Source organism: Chelonia mydas, chromosome 1, assembly GCF_015237465.2.
Source record: "Chelonia mydas isolate rCheMyd1 chromosome 1, rCheMyd1.pri.v2, whole genome shotgun sequence".
Lineage (NCBI taxonomy): Eukaryota > Metazoa > Chordata > Testudines > Cheloniidae > Chelonia > Chelonia mydas.
The window spans coordinates 129,773,912-129,789,245 of NC_057849.1; the positions used below are offsets into that span (position 1 = coordinate 129,773,912).

General features: G+C 41.6%; 1 protein-coding gene across 13 annotated transcripts in view; it reads left to right on the forward strand.

Moving 5' to 3' along the window:
- TBL1X (transducin beta like 1 X-linked) overlaps window positions 1–15,334 on the forward strand; it is a 300,606-nt gene that overhangs the window by 264,224 nt on the left and 21,048 nt on the right. For all 13 annotated transcript variants that reach the window (XM_043537790.1, XM_043537791.1, XM_037899925.2 and 10 more), the window contains 3 exons: window positions 293–438; window positions 5,057–5,318; window positions 8,835–8,967. In XM_043537790.1, the coding sequence (XP_043393725.1) occupies window positions 293–438; window positions 5,057–5,318; window positions 8,835–8,967 (541 nt within the window). The remainder of the gene's footprint in view (window positions 1–292; window positions 439–5,056; window positions 5,319–8,834; window positions 8,968–15,334) is intronic.

Consider the following 15,334-nt stretch of genomic DNA (forward strand, 5'->3'; position numbering starts at 1 on the left):
GCCACCAGCATGAGTTGTTGCAAATGGTATATTTTTTGCTTGAACACTGATCATGTAGGCTTTTCATTTCTGTATAAATTTTGTTTACAAATTAAATGTGGTTGGAGAGGAGGGGAAGAAGAAACAGTAAGATGGCTCTGTTAACCTAACTGACCCAATGCAATCAAACTGTATTTTTCCGTTTGTGTCAGTGCCTTTCACAGTTTTAAACAGTATATTTTTAGATTGAAGAGGGTGCCTATCATGTTGATGAGTTCAGATTTCATATCATGGCTTCCTTTCCTGCTTTCAGGTTTCTCCCATTCGGCCTTTACATTTGGTATCGAAAGCCACATTAGTCAGTCTAACATCAATGGAACACTAGTGCCCCCTGCTGCCCTCATCTCTATTCTCCAGAAAGGCCTGCAGTATGTGGAGGCTGAGATCAGCATCAATGAAGTAAGTACACTCATTGCCACAAGCGGGAAGTGCGCTTTCGCAATTTACAAACGTGCTGGAAGTTGGCATATGAAATCACACATTTTCGGTTGAACTCAACAGATCAGATGAACATGAGACAGCTTCTGAGGTGTCTGGAGATAATTTCATTTTAATACATTTCCCCCCACAGAAGCACCCGAAAAAGCTCTAAGATACTTTCCATTTGCAATTATATCTTAGAGGATGGATTTTTTTGATGTTACTGGTGCCTAAGTAAAGAAGTTAAATACACAAGGGAGTCTTTTATGTCCTTTAAAAAAAAAAAAAAGTGTTTCTGTTTTCTAAACCACAAGCATTCAATGGGGAAAGTCTGTATTGTATCTTAAAACTTCGATTGTATACTCTGTTAGCAGAGAGGACTACCAGCAAGTGCTAGGGGCCTGATCCCAAACTCATGGAAGTCAATGGAAAGATTCCCATTGATTTCAGTGGGCTTTTGGATCAAGCCCTAGAAAGACACAAATGGCCAATGGTGGCCAAATGGTGTGACTGAGCAAGGCACAAAAATCAAGGCATTCCTGAGTTCTAATACTGACTCTACTGTTGAATCCATCAAGCTGCAAGCTCCCAACAAGGTGGACTGTTCAGTAAAACAAAGGGACTAGACAGGAAAGTCCAGTAGCTCTGCCCTGCCTAACTTAAAAACACGGTGCCACAGCAAAAGGAAATGAGACAAGCCAGGTCTTACTATATTACACAATACTCACGATGTATACTTTTAATTAAGTAAGATCTTGATTCTAGATAAATAATAATTTCCCGTGTGCACATCCACTCTCCCACCCCATGCACTTTGAGCAGGCATGGAAAAATCCATTATAATACCCAAGCTAATAAATATTTTTTTTAAAACAGGGAGGGGAACATTTTTACCTCTATCAGGTACTACGTGGGTGGTGGGAATCTTTAATATATATTAATTCATATGAAAGCTATCCTCTGTTTTGACTGTAAAATATTTGTGCCTGAGCCGCAAGGTGAGAACAAAAGGACGGGGGAAAGAGGGTGAGGAAGAGCTTGTATTCTGTAAGATAGGGCATGGTTGTATATCACTCATTTTTTGAGGTAAAATATTATGTTTATTTTACTCTCTCAATAGAACCAGCAATATTTAGCAGTTATATCTATATTTTTTAATATAAAAGCAATGGTATTTGAGATTAATGCCAGATTACTCATTGATGTATTTGTAATAATAAAACACCCATAGGGATTTGTTCTGATTTTCTGCCACTTAACATTTTGCAATTAGATGTTGCAAAACATGTTGCAATTGAATCCAGGTGGGTGGACCCTTGCACCTATGGACATCACCATTGACAGTTTGGCCTCTGTGCTGATGCGAGAGTCATTCCAAGTGGATCTTATTCCAGATCGCAGCCCAAATTGGGAAAATGCCCTAAAAATATGTTCACTGTCACAAGATTTATGGTGCTTTTATACTTTTTTTAAAACACCAATAATCACATTTTTGTATGCTTCACTGTGTTTTAACTTATTCAAACTGAAAACACTAATTATGAATTCTCTTGTCCAATTGTACTATTTAATTTATTTAATAAGTTTATCTCCAATTTCATGTCCCTTAATATAATTATGCTTTATAATTGCAAATATAATTTTTCCACCTTTATTTTAATGAACTGGTTTTGCACTTCATACTTAAATGCTCACACAAAGACACTGAGTTCTGAAATGATCAATAGAAGACAAAACTTAGAGGGAATTGGAAGCATTTCCTTGCCAATTATGCCATTCAAAGAAGGTTAGAGCAAGACCTAAAATGCCTCAGCATTTTCTTTCATGCCAGCAATGATCACCTATTTTTGCTGGTGGTTGTTTTAAAGAGTGGGAGCTTACAATCTAAAAAGGCAACACAAGCAAAAAGTAATAAGAAAGCAACCAATATGCACCTTCTCTAATGTGTGGTGGGAAGAAATGTCTCCTACCCAAGCCAGCATGCCTCCTCTACTGTTTTGTTCCTGCCAAGGACACCCCTGCACTATGGGGAATCCTCAGCTTTTTGCCTGTTACAGCTTGTAAGTCCCTTGTCTCCATTCTGGCACAAAATTAGGGACAACGATCTGATTCTAAAATTCTGTGTACAGTAATGGGCCTGAGTTTTATATTCCAACTTTATTTTTTATGCCTGCAATTATGCTAGACATATATGTCTAAGTGTCCAACTGCATCAGCAAGTATTTAGTAAGTTCTTAGACATCTACAGTACTGACCATTATTGTGCCCACAATATTCTGCGTGCAGAAACAGAGGCCTAGTTAAGACTGTGGTGCTCTTAGCACTAGGGTGACTAGGGGTCCAGTTTTCAACCGGAACACCCCGTCGGAAAGGGGCCCTGGCGGCTCTGGTCAGCACCGCTGACCAGCCCATTAAAAGTCCAGTCAGCGGTGCTGCGGCGCTAAGGCAGGCTAGTTCCTACCTGTCCTGGCTGGCACCACGCTGTGCCCTGGAAGCGGCCAGCAGGTCTGGCTCCTAGGCAAGGGGGCCAAGGGGCTCCATGTGCTGCCCCCACCCTGAGCACTGGCTCCACGCTCCCATTTGCCAGTTCCTGGCCAACGGGAGCTGGGGTGGGTGGTGCCTGCGGCCGAGAGCAGTGCATGGAGGTCCTCGCCTAGGACCCGGACCTACTGGCTGCTTCCAGGGCATGTGCAGCACGGTGCCGGGACAGGCAGATAGCCTGCCTTAGCGCCCCGCTACACTGCTGACCGGGAGCCGCGCGAGGTAAGCCCATGCCCCAACCCCCTGCCCCAGCCCAGTGAACGTGAGTGAGGGTGGGAGGGGAGTGAGCCACTGAGGGAGGGGGAAGGTAGTGAGCGGCGGGTGGGGGGGCCGAGGCTCAGGGAAGGAGCGGGGCTAGAGTATTCGGTTTTGTGCGACTACAAAGTTGGCAACGCTACTTAGCACCGATCCTCCACAATGAACGTCAATAGGAGCTTTGCCATTGCCTTCAATAAATACAGAATCAAACCCTATGTGCCTTTAGTTAAAAGTTTCATATGCCGTGTGTCACAGTTCAAGGAAGCTGCACCTGTATTTCCCCTCTGTGGTCCAGCAAGGGCACCCATTCTCAGGCTTCTAGCTCCCCAGCTATTCCCTCTCTTGCCCTGGAGACCCAAATCTCGCTCCCTTCTGACTGAGCTATTTCCAGGCTGCACAGTTTCCTGCCTTCACTGTCCCAGCATGGACAGGTTGACCAAGGACACCCGCTCGTTTCTCTTCAGAGACTGATAGTGATTGTGAGCAGATATATGTACTGCAAAGATATAGCTAAGCAAGCCCATTTTATTCTTAAGGTAAAAAGCACTTCAGAAAAAACATTTTAAAAACAGTAAAAGAACCTGCATGCATGCTAATGAGTTTACCAGGAACGTCTGCCTTCTGGATAGGATTCTGGCAGGATAAGTCCTTCAGCCCTCCCACCTTAGGCATTACCTTGGGGTTACAAATTCATAACAGCTTCAGCTCAGAAAAAGCACCCTGTCTTATTGGGCCTCAGTAGGCCAAGTCTTTCCAATCTTCCCTAAGGATTGGGGCCTTCAGTGGACCAGAAATCTTGTTCTTTTGCTGGATCAGAAAATAGGCCCTGGGTCCGTTTAAACTCAGGTTATTTATCCAAAAATCTTTTCTTTTTCTGTTGGTCTCTGGAAAATCTGGTTTGAACTAGTGCGCGTATCTTGCGGGGAGAAGGGGATGACGTCGGCTGCAAATGATAGTTCCAACAAGTCCATACTAGCCAGACAAATTATTATCTTTAGACTTCAGTTTTTAATTTGTTGAGGTAGTGGACGGGTGTTATAAAGTGAGAATTGTTTCCCAGCTACTTCATTTCACCACCTCCCCTACCCAATCTCTCACCACTGTGTAGTGCCATTTTAGAAACCTTCTGCTGATGAGTCACATCTATTTCCAAGAGTCAGACTGGGATGGCTTGCAACCTTGCTTTCGTATTTAAAAAAATTAAATCTCTCCCACTTGTGGTTATGAAGATGACCTTCAAAATGGGAACCGAATGTTAACTAATGTAATTATGTTTTTCTCTGAGTCTGCAGGGTGCCTGAAACAATAGCTCGGAGAAGTGTGAACTTTTCCATTAATCTCAATGGTGCAGTATCCCTGAAGTCTAATTATGAAAATATAATTGCCAACATTAACTATTTATCAAAGTGCACACCGAATTTACATACCCTCTCAATTGGACCCCTGTCTGTGTCTCCACATACCCCTTGACCCTTTTATTTTGGAATATAAAATCAAGGGAAACTTTTCTAGCAAGATTTAGATAATTAAGCTTTGCATAACTCTGTTTTCTTTTATAAATTCAAATGCTTATATGCCTGAATTTACATACCCTCTCAACCAATTATCCATCCACATACAGTATTTCTACATAAGAGAGAGAGCTCTAGTGTTCTGACTTTTTGGTCATATCCAAGTCCTGTAACCTCAAGCTACCCATACTTTTGGTTTCTCTTTGATGTTCCCCTCTCTACAGACCTTTCTGCACTGGGGAGATTCTAAGCCTGCAATTTCCCCCCCTGTTTATTTTGTTCCCCAGGATGGTACAGTGTTCGACGGCAGGCCCATAGAGTCACTGTCTCTGATCGACGCTGTGATGCCTGACGTGGTACAGACCAGGCAACAGGCGTTCAGAGAGAAACTAGCTCAGCAACAAGCCAGTGCGGCAGCGGCAGCGACGGCGGCAGCAGCAGCCGTGACGGCGACAACGGCAGCAACCACAACAGTTGTTTCCCAGCACAACACACCAAAGAACGGAGAAGCCACTGTGAATGGAGAGGAGAATGGGGCACATGCAATAAGTAAGCAAAAGCACGGCGCCCGTTGTCCGGTGTTCAGGTGGACTTTGGTTTGAATAATGCTCTTGCAGCAGCATGATGTTCACCCAACACTTGTAATAAGATAGAACTGTGATGGCGTCATTCCAGGAAGCTATTAAAGCATGGGCATAGTCAGAACGGTTCCTATGTAAACCTTACATATCGGCGGTGCATGCTACAGTGCTGGCATAGTCAGTGTTTTGTCGTCTCCCGGTACAAGACTAAACAAGCTTTACCAAACTGCAAGCTCAGCGGGACATCGTAAAATGAAGCAGTGTGCGCCTTCTGCTTTGAGCAGGGTGCCAAAGCTTTGCCCACATTACCAGCGAGCCAGGTGCCTCAAGGTCGCACCCAGTTAAGATCAATGAAACAGAGTGCGGCTTCCCTGCTTTAGATTTTCAAAGCTATATAGGGGATTTTGCAGCTCCCATTGAAATTGTGTGGCTAAATCCCTTAGTCGAGTGTAAGTCTCTCAAGCCTCAATTTTAGTATGGAGGTATGGCCTGAAGAGGCTACCTATCTTCTCATGCCACTTCCCTCTTGGTCTGAGAAGAGAGCACATTATTGTATTAGAAATGAGGCAAGTCACAAAAGTCACATCATATATCTCTGCAGTCTGCGTTTGGTCTCTGAGCCACGGTTTGTCCATTCCCGGCTTTCTAGCTGCATAACTATTGCCGTGATTTTAAACTGAGGGAGTTTCACTAACTATTGTAGCCTTTTCTTGGGGCACCCAGGAAGCAGTCATACAGCACGTCAGGTGGCCGTTCTGGCTTTCTCTGTGTGGGGGAGTGGTAATACCTGGTACTGTGCTCTCCAATAAAATTTCACAAAGGGAGTGAGGAGGCCAAGTTAGGGCTGTATCAACCAACAGGGCATGGGTTAGCATGCAGCAAGTTTGGGGGTTAGTTTTGGATAAGCAGCTGGCCAGACAGACAGTAAAAAGAACAGCAACAGTTTGGGAGGGGAGAAGGTCCCTGAGGAGCAGCTGGCCAGATGACATGTGTTTAGCAACTGCTGCTGTGCTAGCTGCTCATTCTGAGAGAAGAGCTGAGGCCTGAAAGTTAAGAAGATGTAGGCTATGGGGAGACCCTGCAGAGCAACCTGGGGACAGCTGGCTCTGTGAAACAAGTGCTTGCACAATCTTGGGATGCTGCAGACTTGCTCTCTCCGAGCCATTCACAATATGCCATCTTCAGAACTGAAGGTGTAAGAATACATAGGGGAGAGGCACACAAAACTTTAGGATCCCTGTTTAGTTGATCTGGCCCTGTCAGCCATTCATGACCTGTTCAAACAACAAACACTGAGAGATAAAACTCAGGACTCCTGCATCCAAGTTACTCTAATTACAGGCCACCACTAGAAATAAAGATTTTATAATGAGATTCTAGCTGGCAATTTTGTATTAGAGGCTAAATAGTGCTCCTACCATTGTATTTGTCACTGTAGCGATAATGGTAACCAAAAACCAAATTCTTCAAGTGAAATAATGAGAGGGTCACAATCTTTGTTGCTTATATAGGCCAAGCTGTACACCCAGCCAGGCTCCTCACCCCTCATCCCATTTGGACACTCAGGATATAAGGCGGGTGGGGGACTATGTTCTGCTTTGGCAGTGAATGCGAGGCCACTTGCCTTCCTCTCCCGTGGTTGCTGCTCCTAACTCTGCTGCAGTCTGTGTTTAGACTGAGGCAGACACTGCTTCACTAATAATACTTAAAGAGTTTTTTCAAGATTTTCTTCACAACCATGAGCATTAGAAACATCATATTTTTAAATGAAAACTGGGATTTTGATGTTAGCACATGACTCTCAAACCTAGGGCCCTAAGCACATACTTGTTGTGTTTATGCCTTAATGTCATCCTGTTCATGGGTGTACCTGAACCACACTGAAAAGCAGGCAAGCCTGAGGAGCCTAGCAGGGTGGAATACGTTCATACTTTGAACAGCGGCACAGGTTCCTAAGAGTGGCATCCCATTTTATCCTCCCAAGTGGGTAGAGTTCAGGAAAATAGCACTGCTTTTTGCTTATTTTTACCCCAATTTGAACCCTGAATGGGACACAGACAAAATGAACCATCATCATACCGCCGCTGCTTTCCACCAACAAAGTACCCGTTGGCTTAGACCAGGGGTGGGCAAACTATGGCCCGGGGGCTACATCCAGCCCCCAGATGTTTTAATCCGGCCCTCAAACTCCCACTGGGGAGCAGGGTCTGGGGCTTGCCCTGCTCTGGCACTCCAGCCAGAGGAGTGGGGTCAGAGGCTTGCCCTGCTCCGTGCGGCTTCCGGAAGCAGCAGCATGTCCCCGCTCCGGCTCCTATGCATAGGGGCAGCCAGGGGATTCCACACACTGGCCCTGCCCCAAGTGGTGCCCCGCAGCTCCCATTGGCCAGGAACTGTGACCAATTGGAGCGGCAGGGCGGCGCCTGTGGACAGGGCAGCATGCAGAGCCGCCTGGCTGCACCTCCGTGTAGGAACCGGAGGGGGAATATGCTGCTGCTTCTGGGAGCTGCTTGAGGTAAGCACTGCCCAGAGCCTGCACCCCTGAGCCCCACACCCCAACCCCCTTCCCGAGCCCTGATTCCCCTCCCATACTCCGAACCCATCAGTCCCAACCTGGAGCACCCTCCTGCACTCCCAACCCCTCATCCCCAGCCCCACCTCAGAGCCCGCACCCCTAGCCGGAGCCCTCACCTCTTCCTACACCCCAACCCCCAATTTTGTGAGCATTCATGGCCCGCAATACAATTTCCATACCCTGATGTAGCCCTCAGACCAAAAAGTTTGCCCACCCCTGGCCTAGATGAATATGTGCTGTACTGACAACCAGGAGAAAATGGGTTCTAGACTAATTTCTTCTCCTAATTGATTTTAGTAGTGCTTTGCCTTTCACAAACCTTAGTAGTTAGTGAGCCTTATGGGTTCCACACACAGCGTAGAGAACACAGATCTATAATAGGACAGACCAAATCTCAGCCACTTAGCCATGCTGTCTCTCAGAGGGAGTCTGACAAATATTTGCTCTTGGCTCTGTTTTCTATAAAAAGGGGCTACTCCTCCATATGCAACATCTTTAACCTACTTTAACCAACTATTTCAGTGTCAGTGGCTGGTGTACAGAAGGTTGTGCTGCAATGCTGAGTATTTGGGGTTAAAATCCTGCTGATGACACGTGATGGCTGTTACAGTTACACATAATATAATTTGGGTTTTGGGGGGGTGGCTTGTTTTTCTTTAATAAACAAAAACAAAAGAAAGCTCTTTCAATTGCAAAGCCAAGCACTCAAAAGTTAGAAAGCCAGATTTATCGTCACCCATCCAACCTTAATTCAGCACCCATGTGCATTATGATACACCCTTCAATTATATGGTCTGAAACTGTTTTGTCCCTGGACCCCTGCCTCAGTGTAAAGCATGGACAGTGCTCAGAGAATGGTCTGTAACAAAAACTCACAGAGCACTTATGTTCTGATATTTCTTTTTTCTACAGATAATCATTCAAAGCCAATGGAAATTGACGGGGATGTTGAAATACCTCCTAACAAAGCAACAGTCCTTCGGGGCCATGAATCAGAGGTGTTCATCTGTGCCTGGAACCCTGTCAGTGACCTACTAGCGTCTGGGTAAGACGATGACTGAAACCACTTTCCAGATGTATAAAATACCATCTGTTACAATTAAGATTTATTTAGAGATGCAAAAACATGAGACCACTAGAGTCCGATGGACCACTTCTACAGTTTCTCACGCTAGAACGGTATCAATACATTGTTTGAAAGAGTTGGGAGGTGATCCAGCACTTCAAACATTTGCAGAGTTAATATGTACTGGGTTTGAGGCCACTCTACATTTGTGCATGCCATGTGGCTTACTTTATTGTAGTACATTTTAAAGATGTCTTTGGAAAATTCTCACTGGGCTCATATTCACTTTTATTACACAAGCATGAGCACTCTCACTATTCAGAAAAGCTCTTTGTTCATCCAGGCTTTAAGTGGGGGGAAAAGAACCAAGACCCTTTGAAGTAAGACTCTGTGTAAGATCCATATGCTGACAAGACCCTGGCAGCTGTTGCCAAAATCCTTATTTATCCACACTCAGTACTCAATAATGTATGCCAAACTGAAGAAACTTGGGCACTTTTGGAAAATTGGCATAGAGAAGACGTTGGAGGCAAATCTGCATGAAAGATTCCTATCCCAGAATATTAGAAAACAGAATTGACGCCTTCTTCCCCTCTGCACTCAAAGACAGAGGAAATCTGTAATCTGCAGGAAGCAGAATTTCAGGAGGATCAGAGCTTTCCTCTTTTGAGTCCTTGCAGTCATAAAACATGAGAACAAGGGACTAGAAGGGAAAAAAATAAATACATGTATTAACTTGATTTCAAAAAACTAAATATGAGGCTGAGAGAAACTGAACAAAATATATATATATGGCAGTGCAGATAGAAACCAGCCAGTTCAGAAGGTATGAAGTTTGAGGAATCCACAGAAAATCCTTCTTTCCTAAAGAATTCAAGATCTCAGCCCTAACAATACTTGACAGCTTATCTACTTACAGATTATAGAAGTAAGCTATACTGCTATAAGCACTGGTATAGCTGTGTCCATGCTATATGGTTTTACTGATTTAACTATGTTGGTTTCTAAACTGATACAGTTATAGAAGTACAAGCACTGGTGTAGACCAGCCCCTCATATTTAGATTCTACCAAGTTCTTGGTACTTAGATTGTAAACTCCTTGGGGTGGAGGTTGTCTTTTTGTTATGTTTTTGTACAGCACTTATAACAGACACTACAACAATACAAATAATACACTATAGTAACAACAATTAAGAAGGGTGCCCATATAAGGTGTTCTCAGCACTCTCCCTAGTCTGCCTCCTCCGCACACTCACCTTCCAAAACTTCAGTTATCAACGTAGGGATAAGATCTCAGGTCTAGCAAGGACCAACCCAGACCTGTGTTATTATTCCACTCAGTACACCCCCCCAGCGTATAGTTTAGAGGTGCAGAAAAGGAGACTTGCTCAATGTCAAAAATATTTGATTGGTATTGAGGAACCAGAGTATTCCCAGACAAAACGGAATGGATATTTTCAAGAAACAAGAGTTTCTTTTTTGGTTTGGTTTGGTTTTAGTGAGGCCAGTGAAGCAGTGAAGTACATAGAATGTTACTTACCTAAAGCTATCAACCTCACAACATTAAATGAACCTGAATTAAAATTCTTCAGAAATATTGCGATAGTACCTCAGTATTTACCTAAATGGTGTGGGTAACCATGAGTAACATTAAGTTAAACCTTGATCTAACAGTGCATGTTTGAAGAGAGGAAAAACCTAGGATTAAGGTGCAACTATTAGAATTTAAATTAACCTTAGAAAATTATTGTTTTGGTAGATGGCTATCTACCAAACATAAATGCTCTCTTACTGGTAAATTTACCCAGAATGGCATCTATTTGATTTCTGGGGCAATCTTTGGATGTTAATGGAGTTGTACTGATTCATTTAGGGAAATCAGTCCAGGGAAAGGATAGTATAGATTAATTCCAAGTATAGATGTTCTATATGTGTTAAGTACTGTTGTAACATAGAAACCTACAATTGTACACAGTTGGTATTAAGTATTTTCAAATGGGGAAACAGATGAGAATTTTAAATTCATAGTTTCCTGGGCTTAAGATATCAAAGTTAAAAGTCTTCAGACAAAACTGGGGCTGGCTGCTTTAAATATATAATTTGGTATAGTCAGGATCTTAGACACCCAATAAAAAGATCTAAACATTCCTAAACTTCTAGTTTTGAAATAATATAGAATGTTGCTTACTACAGGAAAAGCATCTCTTGAGTTCCAGGGCTTGCAAATTAAGGAAAATGTGTCTGGACAGTTGTTTGAGGCTTAAACTCAGAAGGCGCTGACATCCTTTTAAATAAAAGATTCCCATTTCATCTATTTGAAATCACAAGGAATTCAGTTAGAAGATACATGCTAGTAATACAATTGGGATGAAGTGAAAAAATAGTGTTTTACTCAATCTGTGCTCCACAGGCTAGTAAAACCAATTCCTTTTTTTAATAAATTTTGTCACTGATTTTTGAAGCACATAATCATATACATGGATAACTTGCAAATACGATCAAATAATACTGAGACATGCTTACTAATAGCAATAATATAGGGCATATAAGTAATTTAGATTTATAATTTAAAAATACAATTTTAGCCTACACACAAGAAATAGTACATCTCCGTTCAGCAAGCATTCAGGTACTATAGTGATGAGTGCAGTATTAAAAATTTAGGTGAGATAACTGGTATATAACACATGGAAATAATAATACCAGGCTGTAAAACTATGTATCCGATGGTTTGAGTCTGACAATGTGCCATTGCACAAAAAGTATGGCTCAGCAATTAGGATACACTGTCTTCAGCACAATGATGCAATTTGTCATGAATGGGTAAGAGCTATGCTATAGGGTATTATTAAATATGAGGCAAGACATTTCCCCAGACTACTGTACAATAGTAGTGCACTTTCTCTTTCACAATTTCATTTTTCCAAAGAAGATCATTCAGGTAATTCAGTGTGCCAGTACAGAACTGTTGGGGTCTAAAATAACTCATTTTTTTCTGGTATAGCTTGTTTTGTTCACGAGGGGTGATTTTACTATCAGTACGTAGCAGAACTTTGCCAGCATAGTTGCATCCACACTAGGAGCCCTTTGCCAGCATAGTATATGAGTAGTCCTATACTGTAAAGCACTCCTAAGATAGACTTGGCCATATTTAGATCTGGGACAGGGACAGTCTTTTGTTCTGTGTTGTACAGCATCTCCTGGGCCAGGACTGGGGCTCCTAAACACTATAGCAATATTACTACTACTAAACTTTATACAGAAGGTGGGGGCATTTTGCAGAAGACAGTATTTTAAAAATAACGAGGGCTGTCAGGCGATTAAAAAAATTAATCGCATGATTAAAAAAACATTTTTATATTTATTTTTGATTACAAGTATTTGTACTGTAAAAAAACAAAATAAATAGTATTTTTCAATTCACCTAATACACGTACTGTAGTGCAATCTCTTTATCATGAAAGTTGAACTTACAAATGTAGAATTATGTACAAAAAAACCTGCATTCAAAAATAAAACAACGTAAAAGTTTAGAGCCTGCAAATTCACTCAGTCCTACTTCTTGTTCAGCCAATCGCTCAGACAAACTCATTTGTTTCCATTTGCAGGAGATAAATGCTTCCTGCTTGTTGTTTACAATGTCACCTGAAAGTGAGAACAGGCGTTCTCATGGCACTTTTGTAGCCGTCACTGCAAGGTATTTATGTACCAGATATGCTAAACATTTGTATGCCCCTTTGTGCTTCGGCCACCATTCCAGAGGACATGCTTCTATGCTGGTGACACTTGTTAAAAAAAAGAATGCATTAATTAAATATTGACTGACAGTTTGGGGGAGAATAGTATATCTCCTGCTCTATTTTACCCACATTCTGCCACGTATTTCATATATATCAGTCTCAGATGATGACCGAGCACATGTTGTTCGTTTTAAGAACACTTTCATAGCAGATTTCACAAAATGCAAAGAAGGTACCAATGTGAGATTTCTAAGGAGAGATACAGCACTTGACCCAAAATTTAAGAATCTGAAGTGCCTTCCAAAATCTGAGAGGGACTAGGTATGGAGCATGCTTTCAGGAGTCTTAAAAGAGCAACACTCCGATGCAGAACCGACAGAACCCGAACCACCAAAAAAGAAAACCAACCTTCTGCTGGTGGCATCTGACTCAGATAATGAAAATGAAAATGCGTCAGTCCGCACTTTCTTTGGATTGTTATCGAGCAGAACCTGTCATCACCATGGATGCATGTCCTCTGGAATGATGGCTGAAGCACAAAGGGACATACAAATGTTTAGCATATCTGGCACATAAATACCTTGCAGTGACGGCTACAAAAGTCTGCCCAAGGACAGATAATTGCATGATCAGGACATTGGGACCAGCTACAACAAAGTTTATAACAGGCAGCTGAGAGTGGGGACAAGGAAAATAGGGAGAGGCATATGTGGTTACATACTAGCTATCGGACAATGTAACTGTGATTATTAGTTATTCCTAAGTATGATTCAGGACATTTTTTTTATTGTTTGTGAGTAACCAATTCATTTTCACACTTGATTTTCACTTTTACAAAAAAAGTTGTATCTGGTTATTTATTTATTTTTTTCTGTCTTTATTTATTCACATTTTTACTAAACAGCAGTAAGGGAGCGTCCATGCAATGATCAGGGGGCCCTGGACAATATGTTAAAAATAAACGAATAAGGAATCTAACCTGTCAATTACCACAAGTCAAATTAAATCAGATAAGTCAGCTACAATACAACAAAAATTATCCCAAAACTTGCATCTGAAGATGAGCAATAACAAAATCTGAAGGGGTTGGGCAAAACAATTAAAAAGCCAATTTCTTCATACATCTAGCGCTGTTTTAATGACAGCCGTGGAATGAGGATTTTATTTGCCCTATAAGTAAAATTCTGGAGAGATCCTCTTCCCTGATTTATAACGGGGACTGGAATTAAACATGCAATTTTAAAAAAAGAAAAGAAAAAGAAAAGACAGTCTTTCAGAACTAAGCTTCCCTAAAGTCTGGCAATACTCCACCCAAGTGAAAAACAGTACAGTACTCCTATTACTCAAGTGTTCAGGACTTGCATGCTGGAATCAACTTCTCGAGAGTTAAGGAGATTAAATATCTTCCCAAATCGTGCTTGAACCATGGTCCTCTAATAATGCAGGGTTCACTGGATCATTCAGCAGAAATAGTGATACTTTTCCTGTTTTCCCAACAACAAAAGGGAAGACACACAAATATCCCTGCCACACACTGATAGGCCTATGGAGCTACTCTGCAGGGACACATAATAGCTTATATAGTGGGGGAACAGAATAGAAAAACAAAATTAAAATACTGGAAAATATAATTGCCCAAGCAGAACCTGAATACTGAATAAATAAAACCATTGAAAGTGAAAGTACAGCTCTTCTAGAATTAGCAAATAGGAAACTGAGTTTGATAGCAGTATTGCTAAAAAATTGATTTCAAACATTGGTACAAACTGGGTTATTATAATTAGGACAATGTTAGCTCTGAATCTTACATAATGGAGAAGCCAACAGGAGCATTGAGGCAATTTCCCAATTAGTTTGCATGTTAAGCCATTATCCAATTCTTATTAATAAAAGATTTATATCCTATAAACAATTATAAAGCACCAGAACTAAAAATGATTCTTCGCTTTTAAACTTCATTAAGTAATCTAGCCAATCTTCCTAAACTTGATTCTCTATTTTCAGTGTCTCTGTAGACATGAGAAGTTACATTAGAAGTTCTTGCCATAGCAATCTCAGTTCTTCCTGGGGGCAAAACTCCTGACCCAAAAATTTTACTAGTCATTAATAGAAACAAAAAATGCAGGAGCGACAGCTGGAAATGTTCTGTTCTGTCTGTCAGTGGTCCAGTCTGATAGGGCCCGATGGTAGTTGGCCCTAAACTGGCCCGAACATGGCCATGTGATGAATTAGGAGTGAAACACAGATAGCTCTTCTATGTAAATCAAATTTTAAACAAAATGTGAATCTATAGACTAATTGCATTTGTAAACACTGATCTAGAAATCAGGGCCAAAGAATAATGAAAAAAAATGATTAATATAGCAATTTTCCTTCATCATTCAGATTTCAAACTAGCTAGATCAACATTGGTCACTTGGGACGTTTTTTGAACTTAATTTGGTACTTTATCCTTTTTTAAAAAAAAAAAATGTTGAAAACATTTTAGTTATCAACTCCAAGAAAGCATTCAGTTCAGTTGGGTGGGATTTTCTTTTCAATGTACTTAAAAGCATGGGTTTTGGAGAGAAGAATTTTATCTCAAGAATTCGGTCATGAAAGAGAC